The sequence below is a fragment of the Parasteatoda tepidariorum genome, chromosome 1 (assembly GCF_982258835.1).
Source record: "Parasteatoda tepidariorum strain Cologne lab strain chromosome 1, Ptep-v5.0, whole genome shotgun sequence".
In the NCBI taxonomy this organism is placed as follows: domain Eukaryota; kingdom Metazoa; phylum Arthropoda; class Arachnida; order Araneae; family Theridiidae; genus Parasteatoda; species Parasteatoda tepidariorum.
Window position 1 is genome coordinate 3738258 of NC_141755.1, and position 18669 is coordinate 3756926.

Consider the following 18669-nt stretch of genomic DNA (forward strand, 5'->3'; position numbering starts at 1 on the left):
TAGGAGAATAATTTTATGTGTACGTATTTTGAACGAATCGAATTTTTTAAGGATATAAATGTTGTTTTCGTCGATTAGAACAAGACTTAAGCGTTTTATTTATTTGGTAGGTAGTTTTAAATTTTAAAATCAAATCTACTTATTTGAACATATTAGTTTTAACTAATTTTCTAAATTAAAATATTTTGCTATAGATATTTAATATAAGCTATAATACAATAAAGCTATAGATATTTAATTCTTTTAAATCGGATAGGTGTTAAAACATGAACTTATTTTTAATTATTTCACAAATTTGATCAATTCTTACTTTTCCAGCTCTTACTCCTCTTAAGCGGCATTTTTACGTTTTTTATTATTGCGTTGTTTCAACTTATTTATGCATATTTTAACCCTAATTTTATCAAATCGAAGTTTGGTTATGTGTTAATAAATATTTGCTTGAATTATTTTTTAAGATTCCGTAAGGGAAATAATAAATGAGGTTGTATATATATATAAATAGATTTAATTTTTGATGATTCAATCAACTATTTTTTAGTTATATCTATCAGATTTTTCTAAAGAATTGTTTTTGGTAGAGAGATTTGAAATAGTTGCAGATTTGTTCTTTTTGACAGAAGTCAATCACAGTTTTGCAGAAAAACTTTTAAAATTCTCATTTGTCATTATCCGTTTTACCACACTCTAATTTATATCGTCTTTTGATGTATTGCTTTAAAAACATCATTCAAAAACTAAAGAGATCCTCAACAATTGGAACAATTTCTCGGTTTTTATTTATTTTACTTTCAGTATTCGATTATTACATTTATTTTCGGTTATTTTTCTAGAAGTTCTTTCACTGGAATGAAAATTTTTATTTCTTTTATTCAATTCAACCTCCAAATATTTCTGTTTTGAAGTAACTGCATCTTTTCATTTTTAAGTTAAAAATTTAAAAACGTGTGATAAAGTTAAAACTATTTAGGTGTATTTAAGCGCGTAATTCAAGAGAAATAAATAAAAAAAAAACCTTGTATAGCAATGGTTCTTTGTAACTAGCTATTTTCGGCAAACTTCTGCCTTCGTAGTTCAAATTCAACTGCATTTTTGATAGGGATATAAATATTGTAAAAACTGGGACAACTTTCAAAGAATCTCTGCATTAATTTTAGCCAATTCCTTCAAATTACTTGCAAAATAATTATCTTTATAAGTAAATTTTAATCCATATGTTTTATTCTTTTGTAATCATTCATACTTTCCTTTAAATTGAAACTAATACATGGTTCTAATGATTTCAGTTTTATATATGACTGAAAATAATAAAGTTTCAAAAATCACTCTCAGTTATAACTGAATATTTTAAAAATGTGTCGAAACTGATATTTTAAAGATAAAAAACTGACATTTGGTGTTATAAGAATTCTATTCCTCTCTACCTTATCTGTCTAGCAAATTTTTACGCAATTCAGATTTTGTGAGTGGGGTAGTAAATTTATGTTCGTAGAGATGTATAAAACAATAATTGAACAACAATTATGACGTTAAAAATTTTCTTGGTCTGCTATATTGATATATTAGAATAATTTCAATTTATGAAATCCAATTTGTGAACTTTTATACAGAAGAAAAAATATATATATAAATCTCATATGTTTCAAAATGAAAGGGTAATACAGGCATACAAGAAGAATTCCCACGAAACATGACGTCCCAAACGCAATCTGAAACCTCTACCGGAGATAACAATTTACGTTTATTTCGTTATGTTAAGTTGAAATACCCTGAATTTAAAAATATATTAGACGATGTTCAGTTAACCTAACAATGATAGAAAGTTATTTCAATAGTTTATTTAAAGTGAGTTAACTTACAAAATGATGTATTTTGAGCATTTATTTCAGAATTTTTAAAACTGTTGTCAAATGCGAATTAACATTTTCAAAAGTTAGCATTTTTTTTTAGAGACTTATTGTTCTTTTATTATGGAGATTTTCGCTTCTCAATAATGGATTTCATTTCAAGAAATATTTTTTATTTTACTTTTGTTTCTTCTTTAAAAAAAATTTATAAAAATTTATACGAGGGAGAAGAAAAAGGCTTATTTATAAAATTGTGATATCAAAACAGATGTTTTTAACAGTTTTATTTTCCTCAAATTTTTTTAAAAAGGTTAGTCCATTAGAAAAAAAAAATTGGCATTTTATTTTCAAATTGAATTACACAGCTTAAAAAATTGTGATATCAAAACAGCTATTTTTAAGTTATATTTTTCTCAAGAATCTTTATTTTGCTTGCATTCCCAGAATCCTTTACAAATTTCCATTGATGGTAGAAAAATTAAGTTTATTTTTTATTAGTTTTTCCTCGGTAAACATGATGCAAAATTCACTTTGGTGCTTCCGATCCGAGGAATCAAATTGAGTTGATTTCTTTTGCTTCTGGAGATAATTCATTCTTTTGAAAAGGCATCCTGTTTAAAGAGTGACGATTTTCATCGAAAAATGGGGTTCTTGGAAGATCTCCATTATTTACTTGGCATCCCTTTCCTTTTCCTTTATTCTATTTCACCTTGAAAGATAAACAAAACAGTACGATTTGGATACCGAATTCTTCTCGGCTCATTGGTTGCGGTCATTGATGCCAGATGCTCGTCCAAAACATTGGGTCCCATATAGTCCAAAGTGTTCCATATCCTATGGGGCACTCTATACCACGCGAGGAACTTTTCATGGCAAATTATTTTTCTCCTCCATAACTAATTGACTATATAAATAAAAGTGAAATCGGGCAAGCTTAGAGTAAGACGATAAAAATTTCAAATGCTGAAATTTTCAAAATATCAAAATGAAAACAAATTGTGATAGGATAACATAGTAGGGGGAAGCTTTCTTCCAATGATTTGTTTGCTTTTCAATATTTACAAAAAAATTTCAGCAGTTGAATCATTCATGTCTTACTCTAGGTTTGCCCAAACTCATTTTTATTTATATAGTAAATTTGCATTGACATATTTATATAGTAAACACAGAATTTGCTACAAAAAATGTCTCTCACGGTATAGTGTCTTCTTAATAAACAATCAAACTTCAGAAATACTTTCGAAACAAGATATAATGCTTTCGAAAACGTTTTTGATAAATAAGGTTCTTTTCTGTCCTAATAGTAAATTGGTTTAAACTTTCCTTTAGAGTGGTGGAAGGTTCTTAATTTCCCCGGTATGCCCATGTAAGGCATTTTAATTTTTTTCTCTTCATCCAAAATCTCTTAAAAATTGCAAAAATAATTAAATTTAAAAAAAGTTTTTTTTTTCTTTGCTGTCAAGGAGAAAGTGTCAAAAAGCATTTAAGACATGATTATGAATAACTCCTAAATAAAATTGAACACTATTGCATACATAACAAGAATAATTACTTTTAAGAAAAAAATATAAATGTATGCTGGCTGGTTTAAGGTTCATTCTATGTTACGTAAGCATGTTAAGAAAAAAATGTTTGTCGCTGTTCAATTTTTACTGACAAGGGTCACGTACAATGATGTAAATATCAAATAGTATTAGAATTTAGGGGGAAAAAGTCTTTCTAAAAACATATAAGTACAATGCTACAAATTTTTAAAAAAGATAAACAGATAAAAAAATAAAGTCTTCGTAAGTATCAGAATTTTAGATACATCATACCATTTTAACGAAACCTATCATTAAATTTTTTTATTGTATCAGCCGGGCATAGAATAGGCCTGGCATTCTCTGGCACTTAAAACAGAGATAAAATAATTCACTTATCTGATGAAAATTACTAAGAAAATGTCAATCATAATGCAGTTTTTTCTATTTCTACAGTCAACTCTTTATAAAGCAAGTTACTTCTTATAGCAAATTGTTACTACAATCATCACGATAAATTTTAATTAAGTCTGGAGTGGAACATGGCGCAATATATATGTAGTTTGACCAAAATCGTTACCACCTGTTTTAATGTTCTCTCAGCATTAGAAGTTGGGAAATGCCATTGTTGGATGGGACTGAACTTTAGAAGTTGCGTGGGTTTTGTACGTGGGCATCAGGTAGGACTTTTCAAGAAGTTGCTTTGAGTACCGGAAATCACCCTCACTCTCAAATCGTGACTCCCGAGTTATTTTCATTACTTGTCAGGACATGCATTTGTTTTTCAGTGGAGCAATTCATCAAGTCTTCTCGTGAATAATCTCGCATCATTATTCGCTGCAGGTTAGGTTAGGTTATCGGCAGTCAATTCTTTCAGTTTATTACGAATGGATAACTCGCAGGTTATCCTCGAGGCTTCTGCGGTTAGATTTATGGCAAGCAAAAGAAAATATGTTTTTCCTCTATCTAGGGTCATTAGGTTAAAAATGCTGTATGTTTTATTTGATGTAAGGGAACTAAAAATGCTATGCAAAGTGGGTTGGAAAATTTATTCGATATGACTCAGTTAAAAAGAAAACGTTTTTGGACTTACAACAAGGGGGGGGGAAGAAGCAGAAACAATCGTTTATTCGTTAACCATAAAACTTCTCTAATTTAGTTTTTCATAGAATTTTAATGTGAAAACCTGCCTCCACAAATCCTTCCGAATCGTACAGGTTAAGGTACCTATATTTAATTTATATGCAGATCGATAACATTTAAGAATTACATTTGGAACAAATAACTGATATCACTTCCCTGCGTAAACATTTCAAATGTATTTATGTCTTTTATTCTACGACGAGCTCATTCATTGTATAAAAACTTAGGAAAAGGTCAGAAAAAAAATAAGTAGTAAAAATAGACAAGTATTCTAGTTCCAAAAATAAAAATTTAATATGTGAATCCATAAGCAACGTTATTCGTCGTCAGGTACCTGAACATTTAACATGCACTATTATTAATTACAATAATTAGTTTTCAGACACGATTAGGACAGAATTAAAAATCTCACTCAAGAAAGACCTAACATAATCTCTTTCTCTCAGCTGTATTTTAAAGTTCCATAGTTTCTTCAAAATGTCTCTCTTTTGGCTCTATTTCTAGCTGATTTTGCACTGTAACTTTTTTTATCTATGTATATAACCGTCGTTGAACTCGCCGACCCAATCTTTGGTCCCATCCTTGTAATTTTGAACCAATCCAGAAGACAAGGAAACTTCTGGATCAGTAACCCCAGAGGTATTTATTTGTTATAGGAACATGAAGGACTTATTACGAGTAATTTTGAGAAAAATTACTCATAATAAGTCGTAGTAATTACTCGTAGTAAGAGTAAATTACGAGTAATTTTGAGACTCGACAGATTTAACGTGCATCTGTCACCATTTACTACACGGAGAGTCTTCGGTCGGCGGGGATCGAACCCAGGACTTGTTGGGCATGGGCCTAGTGCCCTACCCACCAGGCTATTCCGGTCTTGTACCGTAACTTTGAAATGTATCGATATTGAATGTATTAATGACACTGATTTCATTCATAAACGCGTTATTCATAAACTAAATATACAACCAAATAGCGCACAAAGTTTGAAGCTTGATACCCTAATATTTACTGATAAAATAGCGAATCCATCAATGCATTTTTAATAATTACCTACTTAAAATATTTAGATATCCCGGATTTCCTTAAAACAATGCTGCAAAAATCAAACAGTTAAAATAGAATTATACCATTCTAAATAAGATAGGCATTCCTCGTAGAGATAGTGCAAACACATTCCTGTAACAATAGTCAGGTACAGATGTATTTTTCCGATAAAGATTTCTTCTTGATTTAAAATCTTTTCAATTGAGTTTTCTCAAATCTTCATCCACGATTCGCTTTGAACTGTGGAGTTGAATGATCTGATGAATGCTTTCGAACAATGCCTTCTTTTCTACCATTCGCTGAGTTGGAGAAAAATTCTATTTTTAAATATGGTATCGTATCCTCATAATCTCTTAGGTGGCTGGACTTCCATTGTACAATGGGGATATTTTTGTTTGAAATCGACGTGTGTCATTCATTCTTTTAATCCTTTAACAAATTGGTTCTCAGCTCCATTTTAAGAGCAATTTTATCAAAACCATAGCTTTAAAATTCGAATAAATTAGAAGTAAATAGTAATTAGTATTACGTTAAAGATTGGATAACGAAATCCTGCATAACTGAGTGGGTCTCTGTGTATAAATCATAAAAATAAATAAATTTCCTGAATGGATTTTATTGACTAGGTAGAAAGTAATAGTTTGCAAGTTGTGCAAAGTATTACTAGTATACTAAAATAGTTGTGCAAAGTAAGGAGAGCAGTTTGTAAAATAAAAAAAAAAAAAATTCTTTAAAAAAATTTTTTGAGTGGAAATGGCACTGGTGCGTCACCAACGCTAGGAACTGTATCACGTTTCAGGAACCGACGAGATTCTTTCTTTTCAAGATGCATTATAAATCTAAAATTCATTACATCATAAAATTTAACTACTTTTTAAATTTTACTCTCATTTTATTTTGTGTTTCTAAGATTATTTTGTTACATAATAAGAGCGGCAATGATATTTAATCTTCTTATAGTCCCGCAGTGGACTGATCGTTCAGACACGGTTCCCAGCAGATCACCGAAGTCAAGCATCACTAGCTACGGTCAGTGTGCGGGTGGGTGACCACTTGGATCAGTCTGCGTAGGGACCGAGGGTGTGCGGTATGGGTCCTCGTTAAACTGTTCTATCGTAAAGTCTCGACTTCGCGTGCAGGTCGTTTAGCTACCAAAGCGGGGTGCCATCCCCTCTGCAGAGGATCAAAATTGTGTTGGCATGTCTTCGGATCATCCTCAGGGATGTTTCCCAGACCGTCGCCAATAGCCCATTGTGCAGCTCTAGAGCGACGTAAATGAACAACTACAACATAATCTTCTTATAGATATAGACAAAAATTTAAGACTCGAAAATAACATTTAGAACTAATGAACTTTGTGAAAGTGACGTCAATATTTGTAATATTTAAAGATATGGACAAAAATGGGAGCTGTAGAAGTTTCATTACGACTAACGAACTTAAAAACAGTGACATTAATATTTGTAGCATCTATAGATATTGGTGAAAATGTAAAGGCATGACATTAATACTACGAGCACCGAATTTTTTATCGATCCCCTTAGTGATAATTTTGTTTAGCTTTCACATTTATCGTACTTAATTTATCGGAATCTTTAATATTTGATTGAAAAAAAAAGGTAATCCAAAAGGTTATCGCAAAAGGTAATCCAAAATATTTTCGCAAAAGGTAATCCAAAAGCAAGAAGTTGTTTAAAATGCAATTCTGTCCTCTGTTTATTATGTCTTAAAAAAGAAACAAAAGTAAATTAAAATCAAAAATTGTTTTTTAGATATTTAATTGACCTTTTACTTTTTTTTATTTGCCACCTCACTGAGTGAGCCACTGTGGTGTTGAATTTTTACTATTCTTTCCATTTACATTTCTTGGTTCTTGTCAATATAAAAGTGTTATTAAAAAAAATAAAGGTCGTGGTCCACTGGCCTCAAGTAGATGTCCGTATTAGTTAGTCGGTTCAACTACCGTGTGAATTCGGTTCAATAAATGTGTTTAGCATACAGTTTATGGATAAAGCCTCCACTCATTTGAGTTCTTATTATGATAATTAAAATGTTGTTGCAGTGAAACATTTGTTTTCTGATTAGTATTTCTAATATCGACAATTACAGGAGAATAATTTAAATTTTTTTTTCTTTGAAATTTACAAAAGAAAATTTTAGCTATTGGGTCCAGCGTAATATGTATGCCATTAAAAATACTAATTTCGTTTATTCACTTATTTACCGATTTTTTTTTACATTGCTCGTGCATATTATCGTTCTTTATGATATAAAATTATTATTTTATATATTTTTTATCTCCTTGTAAAAGATTTTTTTTGCAAAAGTTCTAAAGAGAATATTTTTTAGTTTTTATTTTCAATTGTAGCTAGTGGCATTAAAAAAAAATAATTACTCTGAATGAATCACACAAAAATAAATGATGAAACAACATAAAATGAATGTTTTGTTGAACAAGACTAACATCAGATCCTTCTTCAAAAATTTAAAATTTTTTTCTCATGCATAACTTAGTTTTTCCACTATGCTAGAGAACATTTTGAAGAATTTTGTTTATCGTTCGTTAATAACCAATGTGAAATAATCCCAAGAAACAGAAGCGGTAAGATATAACACGATAACAAACTTCTTTCACCTTTAAAATACATAAATAGGAAATAACAGTCGACATGTTTTATGAGTCCAAGAACAGACACCCATTTTCAAAACCTGCCAGATGTAAATGAGAGGATACAAATGTGATTTAAAATATCAAACGAGAAGTTTTCAACGAAAAATGAGAAAAATAAAGGTGCGAAACAAAACTGGAAAAACCGCAGAGACCGAGAGGAGCAAATCAGGGTAAAATGCATTTCTATGCGCTTTGGAGAAGCGATGTGATGTCGTTAACAAGGGAATTAGCATTCATATGAATAAAACAAGATTCAAAGACATCACGATGAGCTGATGTGACTAAGATGGATATAATTTTGGCATAGTCAAAATTAAATCTATGCTCAAGATTCCAACAATGTGCAACAATTGGTGATTTCGCGTGTTTTTGATAACTGGAATAGCTATCGCGTTTCTTAGCTTAAATCATGCTTGAAGAATGTCGAGTGTGATTTTCTACTTACGCTATTTATTATTTACGAATGTAGTTTTTAATTACGTAATAACCATATAATTGATTAAAAGAAATTTTGCGTATTGTATCGCTGGAAAAAAATAATGAGAAAATTATCAAAGTTTATATCATCCAACAAAGTACAATGATAAATAAACTACTTTACTAGATATTGAATGAATCATATAAATTAAGACAGTAGTCAAAATAAAACTTCATTTAAAAGACAAAGCATTTAGCATAAGTGCACCAAAATTAACTTTCATCAGTAAGATTTTCCTTATCGTGATTGACTCGAACATTGTAAGGCACACAATTATCAAATCAAACAGCCCCTATTATCGGCTCAAATAATGCTACCGTGTTTACTAGTGCCCTAAATTCCAAAACCGAAATGAAAATTACGATTCATTAGCGCTTTTTGGCGTAAGTTTTTAGTCTCTTTGCAGTAAGGTTTGTTTTGAACAATAAGGCGTTTAAGTTGAGTTCTTTTTTCTTTATAACCTGAATATTCCATATCTGATCGATGTGTAATCGGGTCACTAGCTTATGAAGGAATAATTATGAGAAGATTTATTAATTATTGTGAAAGTGTTTTGTAATTAAATTTGTCTGATATGATGAAAATGTTATTTGATGGTTCTAAATATGTTTTTTTTCTTCTTTTATTTCAGGAGTCAAGCTTTTTATAATCATTGTGCCAATGAGTAAGTAGATTTAAATATGTATTTACAATATTATAATTATTCCAGTTACGTACACAAGGTGACCATTCTCTTTAAAAGCAGGGGGGGGGTGGAAACAGGAAGCATCCGGAAATTGTAAATATCGTTGGAGACCATTAATTCCGAAAGTTCTTGTAGTATTACCAATTAGTAATAATCAGAGTCACACAATTTGACCTGAATTTTAATCTATTCTCATACAGTAAAACTCCTCATATAACCAATCAATCAATACCTTATAAAAACTTATCCAAAGGTCGCTTATATGTATTGTATATTCTTTTTAAGTTATTCGACCAGTTTCGACACATTTTTTTTTCTAAAAAGGCTCCATTAAAATGTTAGTTTTAGATTTAGCAAGCAGGTATTCTAAAATTATAAATTTAAAGTTAAGTTTGAAAATTTATAAAGTATTTTACTCAGAAACAAATTTTTATTTTTTCTAGATCAATCATGTGATTACCTGTGTTTTAATCTAAAACCTTAAAAAAAATTTAGAAAAATAAAAAATTAAAAAAATAAAACTAAATGCATTGCTTAATAACGAAGTTTTAAAGAAAACTTCTAAATATTCTTACTTGAAACTTGATAAGGATAGCAAATTCAAACTTAAGCTTTTAGTTCAAAACATCGCTAACAAAATGTACTTTCGAAATTTCAAAGAATTCTATTATAAACTTTTGTTGTAATGTGTTAGTGTAAAGAAACTTTCTCACGATTACCATTATTCAGAAAATGCATTTAAAATGCAAGAAAATTCTGATAATAAATAATTAATTATCCGAAAGGAATTTTACTTTTTTGAAAATATAATTTATTCAAATAAATGAGTGTTCAAATACTCAAAAACAAAAAAATTTAGTTTCATTTTTGTGAGTTTACTTCCGGTTTCGGTTTTGTTTGGCAGCACACGAAAAAACAACTGTAACTTCATTTCTAAAAATGGGAGATAAAAATTTGAATGGGTTTTTGAAAGCTAATGAACAATCGATGACAAAAAAGAAAAATTTTTGCTGCCAAGCCTGCCTTTTTTTACCTAATAGGACATCTTAAGCTAGCTTCTTTTAAATTCAAAGAAATTTAATTTTGTAAAATTTTAAGATATCATACATTTTAAACATATTTATTTTAAAATCTTGTAATATCTATCTAGAACATTTAGTAAAATTATTAAAGAAGTTTTAAACAGCAATTATAATTTCTATTCAAGCATTTACTTATTAATTTAATATCATAAAACTTTTACGTATAACATAATGACTGCATTTTGACGTAAGACATTTTTTTACACCTATCGTTAATTTTTAATACAATTATATAAATATAAAAAAAAGGAAACTTGAATCACGTATGCATGTACATTTATTAATTGCATATAATCACAGAAATTATTATTAATTAATTGTATTTTTAAAATTATAGAGATTAGAATTTCTAATTATTCATTTATTAATTTAATACCATAAAACTTTTACGTATAACATAATGACTGCATTTTGATTTAAATCATTAATTTTTTACACAGATTGTTCATTTTTAAGACAAATATATAAAAAAAATTTAATCACGTATGAATGTAAATTTATAAATTACAATCACATCAAAATCTGTAAAATTAGAAGTTTACGCAAGGAATTTAGTTTTGTCATAAGATTGGCTATCTGCATGCATTTAAGTTATCTAAAAGGGGAAAAAGATTTTTTAAAAAAATAATGAATTTTTTCTTTCTACAGAATTTTAATATTTGCTACTACAGATTTCTTATTAGTACAACGCTGTTTTATTTATCTGCCTTTCTAACGTGAAAGTTTTATGTGCAGAAATTTTAGGCATAACTCAGTGTTTTAAAAATTGATGTTATATCTATGTTAGAATAAAATTATAATACGAGACATAATAGGAGGAAGAATTCTGAAATGCTCTTTGAATGCGTGACAGTATTTTAATCTGATTATTACAGCAAGCCTTATCTGAAGTTCATTTAAAAAATTCTACCTTTCATTTGGTTGAAATTGTGGGGGGGGGGGGGAGAATGCTCAAAAATAAAGTTATATTTCAATAACTTGACCATCAGATTTATTGCAAAATCGATTAAAAGTTTCCGTCCATAGATAATACCAAATAGTTATAACTTTACAAATAAATAAATGAAAAGGAAACTATCAATAAGGTGGTTTCAATAAGTCTGCGTGAAAAATTAATACAGCCCAATCCAATGTATGCTCCGATTTTTTTTTCTTCGATTAAAAACAAAATATTTTTTCTTCTTGTGAATAATATAAACTATTTATAGATAATTGTTGACCTTTTATAGACAATAAAATGACAGTTCCTCATCTTATTTCACTTCCTCATTGCATTTTTCCATTATTCGAATATAATAGCAAATTCAGTTTTGAGAAATTGGAAATTGTTTCACTGATTTTTAATTTGTAAAATAACATTTATTTACACTTGAAAAATAATTAGTTTCTAAATTGTTTCTTGAATTTATTTATATTTTACCGAATTGTTTTGAAAGGATTGAGAATGAGTGACTGCTTATTATTAATATTCGCTTACATTAGATTAATTTATTAATTTTAAATGCATTTTTCAAGTCACTTTTTTAAAAAGGCATTATTAAGTAGAATTGTTTTTTTTTTCTGTTCTTTTTTTACATATTGCTTTTTACTTCCAATAAATCTGCATTTATTTCCTATTTCTTCCTGACATCTATCTGTTGGTGAAATGAATGACCTGCATTCACTTCCAAAATACCCATCCGAAAGGGTAAAAAACGTTATCACTTGAAATTAGAGATAGTTAAGGAGAAGTTTAGCAAAAATTATTCTATAAAATTGAAAGAGAAATATTTTTACATCTCTTCTCATAATGACTTGATCAGACATTTTATGAACTGAAGTATAAAATTAAGTTTTACGTGTTCACCATTTAGGATTCAGTCAGAAACATAACAAAAGTAATTAATTTTAATAATCGTAGAGTTATCATCACACACTAAGGTACCGTGTGAATGAGCGATGGCTAAAGTATCTCTGGAATTGAACAAAAATGTGAGTACTATATTTATAAAAGCTTGTCTAATCAACATTCTGATGATATCCGAACATTGAAGAGAGCAGTTTCGGCGAAATGAGCCTCACCGAAAGTAAACATAAACCAAGCTGTACATAATTATCCGGGGAGTATTTTTCCTCCAGATATTTTTTTTTTTTTTCATTCCTGTTTTGATCATCTGTATATCAATCCTACATTTAGGCTGTTCGTTTTTGAAAGCAAAAACTACCACTCCGGGACGATTTCACTTTAAGAAAGGGGCGTTACGTTGCGATGATCTAAAATTTATTTTTTCTTAGTTCTAAGACCCGCAGGAATAATAATTTTTTTTTCCTCTTACCGCTCTTCTATTTTGATGAAATTGAAGCAGAACTAGCGCATGCGCGAATGCACGAAGGGTTTTAGGATATGAAAATGTACAATAGAAGACGTGATAACTCATTTATGCTTGGTTATAGTATTTCTCATTATTTAGCGTTATTTATAATACCTCTTTGTAGGTAGAATATTAATGAGTGACAACACATGAAAGATGGAAAAAAAATAGCATGTTTGTCAAAATAAAAATTTTTAAGCTTCGTTCAAAAAAAAAAAAAAAAAAAAAAAAACCAAGCACAGCGGATAACTCTTCTGCCTTTTGATAATACATAATACTATTTAATACCTTCTTAGAATTATTTATCTTTGCACATACGGCGTGAAAATAAGCTATACTACGGCAAGAATTTTTCCTAAGCTACAGTCTAATTGCTTTTTTGCGAACAATATGCTATTTTTTTTTACTGCTGTGAGTTTGCAACTGTTAGGTCAAGTTTAGCCCATCTAAAGTCTGGGCTTCTGCATATTAAGTATATTTTTCTGCACATTTGCAGTAAATCTGCACTTTAAAAAATGAGGATTGGCAGATATGCTTCCCCCTTTTACTATGATAGGGAGAAATGTAAGCTTAAAACTTTAGCAATTATTATTATTTCTCTTTTGTAAAGCTATTCCCTAGACATTCTTTTACGCGCTATCACACATGCCATACATTATGGTGTAAAAATATTCCCGGATAAACCATCTTGAAAGTTCTCATTTGTATGGAAATTAGAAAAACGTTTTTCTCAGGTAGGTGGTCTCACACAGTAATGGTTTTTAACAAATATTTTCCTTTAAGCCTGAATTTAAAGTTTAGTTCACAATAATATGATGAATGGATCATTGGTCATTTCTTTTTGGATAATTGAATTTCCCTTCCGCCGCAGCTATATTGTCTTTCAGAAATAATCACGCGTTTATTCGAGCATGCAGAACTAATAGATTGATATTCAAAGACTTTTTTTTTTCTCTTTTCCTTTTTCCTTTATACCGGTTTAAAATCACAATGCCTTTTAACAGTTCGAAACTTTTTTTCAAACTTTGAGGATTTATGCGTATTCATTTTTTTAAAAAGGAAACTTTTTGTTAGTTTTCTTTTTTAAGTTCGTTTTCGTAACACATTTCTTGGCGACTTAAAAGAAGAAAGAAAAAAAAAATGTAGAATTCTAATGGATAAAGCCGGTTTAATTCAACACAATCAGTCGTAAGCTTATAATATTCTCACACCGCTCTACCTTATGTGCTTTTGTAAGCCTTTCTTTTAATGATTGACTAGAAGAAACATTTGAATTAAAATAATTTAAATAGATTTTTATGTTTGTTCGCATATAATATTTCGTATGAAATTTACCAGAACAAATAGATTGATATTCGTGGACTTTTTTACCCCTTCTTCCTTCAAAGGCTACCAGTTCAAAATCACAATGCTTTTTAACAGTTTAAAACTTTTTTTTAAAAAAAATGTGTTTTCAAATTATATTTCGTGGCAAATATAAAGCACAAAAAAATGTATAATCCTAATGGATAAAGCTGGTTCTATTCAAAAGCTTAAAACACAATGAGTTGTTTGCTTAGAAGCACCGCAAACTTATAGTTTTGAAAGGGGGGAATTCCATTTTGCCGAATGAAATTTCGAATATTACTAAACCGTTAATGAAAAGGTAACTAATTAGCTGTTATAAAAAATTTACTTTGACTAATGTTTTTATGTATGCGTTAATTTTTTGATTCATCAATGGATAAGGCCATTGATGAATAAACCCAGTTCCTTGTGAGGAACTGGGTTTTATCACCAGTGGCAGCTTGAAACCCACCCAGCTACAGATCGCTGGGTTTGTGTGAGAAGTAAAGGCTGCCTGTGCACAATTGTGAGTCCTAATCTCCATGATTCTCCTACCACTCAAGGGACTGTAAAGGGAATGCTTAACTTTTATTCTAGTTATAAAATAAAACATGAACCATTTAATAAGTCAATCTATAATAAATAGAAAAAAATTAATTTGCAGCTACGATAAAGATATAATTCTTCACTATCCCATGAATAAAAAAAAATTGAAAATAGGTATTTTGAGAATCATGCATTAAAATAAAACTATAGTTTCAGTCTAAAAAAACAAAATCGAATAGAGAATGAAATATAAGTTAAGAGTTTGCTGAAATTATTTAAAATTTATGTGCTAAATTTAATAAGTGAACAATAATAAAGTAGATATGGATATAGTTAGCATGACTGCTGTTTATTGCTCTCGACTTCTCGGAGCTTTACAATTTAATTACTGCAAATAAATTAAAAATTTCAACAAAATAAGACGCGTTGCTCGTGATTTAAATGAAATAAAATAAAAAGAATTTGGGAAGCAAAATTTACCGAATAGTAAAAATTTTTGGGAAGTCACGGTGACCTTCGATCCTGCGTGATTTTGTCTTGCCATGATTTTGTCCGTGCATAATTTTGTCATGCCGCTATACCTGTACGTGCTTTTGTAAGTTTTTTTTTCCTCCAGTAAAAGATTAATTTTAATGATTCAGATTAGTAAAATAATTTAAATAGATTCTTCGATTATAGTTTGATTAAGAAAATGAGTGTCATATCAAGGATAAATGCTAGTTTAATTCAAAAACTGAAAACAACTATCCTCTATTGAAATAAATAATCCTAAGAAACTGAAGCGGTATGACATAACTGATTGAAAACTTCATTCGCTTCAAGAAGATATAAACTGGAAACAATAGTCCGAATGTTTCAAGCGTTCAAAAACAGGCGCCCATTTTCAAGACTTGGCAGACGAGAATAAGAAGAAACAAAAAAGATTTTAAATAAAAATGTGAAGTTACCAACTAATAATGAAAAGTAGAGGTGAGAAAGAAAACTAGAAAAACCACAGTAGCCAAGAGGGAAGAAAGGATGAAAAATAGAACAAGTAAAACCGCGGTGGCAGAGACGGACAAATCAGGGTAAAATGCATTTCTTAGGGCTAGATGAGGAACTAATGTGGTTAAGAGAATCAGCGTTCATCTGAATAAAACAAGATTCTTTTTTCAAACAAGATTTAATTTCATATTTTTGTACTTATTTATTTTTTGTTGAAGCTAATGAAGTTTTTAATTAGTATTACCCCTTATTTAGTCACAATGTGGCACTGTTATTCTATCCCAAGTTTCAAAAAGAGAATATTTTAATGTTCTAACAAACAAATTTGAAATTAAATAATTGAATAACCTTTAAGATTTTTTTTTTTAAAGTTTACCTGCGTTTTATTTCGTTATATTTTGTTTTAAAAAAATTGGAGAGGAAACTATTATTATACTATAAGGAAGCTATTATTTAAACTAAATTAGCTTTTATATACTATGCATAAAAGCTGGTTTAAAGCTTAATGAGTTGTGCATATTTATTGATGCTTGGCTGCTACCTTTTATCTTTTCGTATGTAAGAAAAAGTTTTTTTTTTTAATGATTTAGAAAAAAAAAACATTTTGAAATAAAAATTTTTTTACACATCTTTAGATATGATAAAAAGATGAAAGACTGTGAGTTATTTGTGGTAATGACATTAAAAATGTAATTAATATTCATTGCAGATTATTTCCTTTCTCAACCTGAAAACTTAAATCTTCCGACGTAAACTGACCAATAAGCGTAAGGCACTTTCCCGATTGTTTCTCCAATGACAGTTGGGGCAACATTTTCGTCGTAGATTTGTATTATTTAAGTTAGTTGTTTGTTAAAGTCAAATGTTTCAGCGGGTATTCTAACTGCATTTCATATCGTACCCCGGCATGAAACTCTAAAATGCAGCATTTGAGAAAAATCAACGTAACGAATTCCTTATTCTGAATTAGACTCAAAACTAACACAACTGACCTCAGCTGGATAAATTGCGTATTAGAGATGTGACACTTTTTGAGCTTGATGGGGCACTTCGTACAGATTTTTTTACTCACGTAACCTCAAAATTGCTGGTTTTTTTTTACTTGTGTCACTTTTCTTGCAAGGGTGTGATATATTAGCATGCTAATCTGCAGTATGCACTGCATATAATTAGCCGCAATGACTCAGTAGTTAAGCACTGAACTGTCATTGTGAAGAACTTGGGGTTCGATCCTCAAGGAAGCGTACCCAGCTTCAGATCAATGGGTGCCAGTTTGAAAGGGGATTGCCCCGATCATGTCTTTGGTAGCGAAATTGTGGAACCTTAACTTCCTCTCTCACAACTGACAGGAACGCTTCACTTATATTTTGAATGTTAAAATTGTGAAATGATCATCGTATCGTATTTATCACCGTAATACATGATTATCATAGGTAAATCTAAAATTTATTGGGAACTAAAGTTTAATGAATGTTAGTAGAAAAGAATCTTACATGTAACTTTGCTTATAAAATTCAATTTCTGCGAATTAAATCTTCTTGAAATAAGTGACAGAAAACATGAGGCTTTTCCACTTCAATAATGCCCAAGAATTATTTTTGGTTTAATATTACATTTTTGTAAGTGCCATTTTTAAAATCCTTGAAATTAATTTATCCAAATGCTAAGTATGCTCCTTTTTATAGTTTTAACTCCCTCCACCCCTATATTTGTAAATGAAATGTTCTACAATTGCTGTGCAAAAGTATCTGTTATTTTTCATTACGATGGTAGAGTGACTAATCACGGCTAATTTTATCATATGTATATGTGTATATATACAATCAAATTTTTACAAAAAGGTTTAGTTTTATAATGTTTTGTTTGGTATACAATTTAGATCTGACAATTATTTTAGTAATGATTTAAAACGTGACACTTTAAAATAAGAAGAAAAAAAATTGTTTTTACTTTCATAAATTATTTACACTTCATTAGTACTTTGTATTTTCGATTTCTTGTCACCTTTCTTTTTTAACGAGAATCATACAAACTTGTTTTTAAGTGCTTCTTTATTTAAATCAGCCAAATTGTTTTATAAAATATTACTTAAAAGGCAAAATTGTAATGTATTCAATAGACTGCAACTAATAGTAACACTGGAGAGGCAAAAATAAATAAATCCTTCGATAAGTGTGAAAAGAAAAAATAAGAAAAAAGAAACTGTACTAACGCAATTAATAAAATTTAAGCAACAGCTTATACCATAAGCCATTCCAGTAAGTCAGAACGATATAATTTAAATTAACGAAAAAATGTGTTCCATCTTTTTTCCCTTTAACATCAAGATTCTCCGAAATTTCAGGGGGGAAAAATCTAATTTTCAATTTTATCAAAATAGTACGCGTTTTCAGGCTCACTTTTTTAAAATCATTTATGAATAGTTCAGAGACAGGATTTCAGGTTAAATTTTTAATGTGTGTATTTTTGATATTTTTTATTTTTAGAAAGAAGGTAGATCAGGAGATTGATTAGATTATGAAAAATAGCGCTTGATAATTTTTACAAATTATTTGAGTTTTTCTTCAAAACCTGAAGGCAATAAAATGATGCGATTTGTGGTTTTGACTGAATAATTTGAAACTGCACGTTTCTAAGTTTTTAGTTTTTAAAAAATCTAATTTCATCACAGTTTAAATCAATTTTAAGTGACATTAAAAAATTCCTTTAACGTAAATTGCATTAAAATAAAAGATACTTATCTAAAAATTAAAAACAGGCGATTGTAAAATATTTAACTAACTATTAAAATCTGCTGATTGCAGAATTGCATTGTCAGAAAAATGAATAGAGAATCTAAAATATCTCACACTTTATGTAACAAATTGTGATTGGTTGGAGGCCTTGCATTTTACCCGTATCGAAAGATACTTAAGTAAATATCCATCATCAGTTTAAATGAAATAAAAATGATTTAAGGCATATTTAAAATCCTTCTTCTCTCTCT

General features: G+C 29.3%; 1 protein-coding gene across 13 annotated transcripts in view; it reads left to right on the forward strand.

The window, feature by feature from the left end:
• LOC107441179 (protein grainyhead) overlaps positions 1-18669 on the forward strand; it is a 72489-nt gene that overhangs the window by 8701 nt on the left and 45119 nt on the right. For all 13 annotated transcript variants that reach the window (XM_043041923.3, XM_043041918.3, XM_043041925.3 and 10 more), the window contains exon 2: positions 9341-9373. In XM_043041923.3, coding sequence (XP_042897857.1) covers positions 9341-9373 — 33 coding nt within the window. The remainder of the gene's footprint in view (positions 1-9340; positions 9374-18669) is intronic.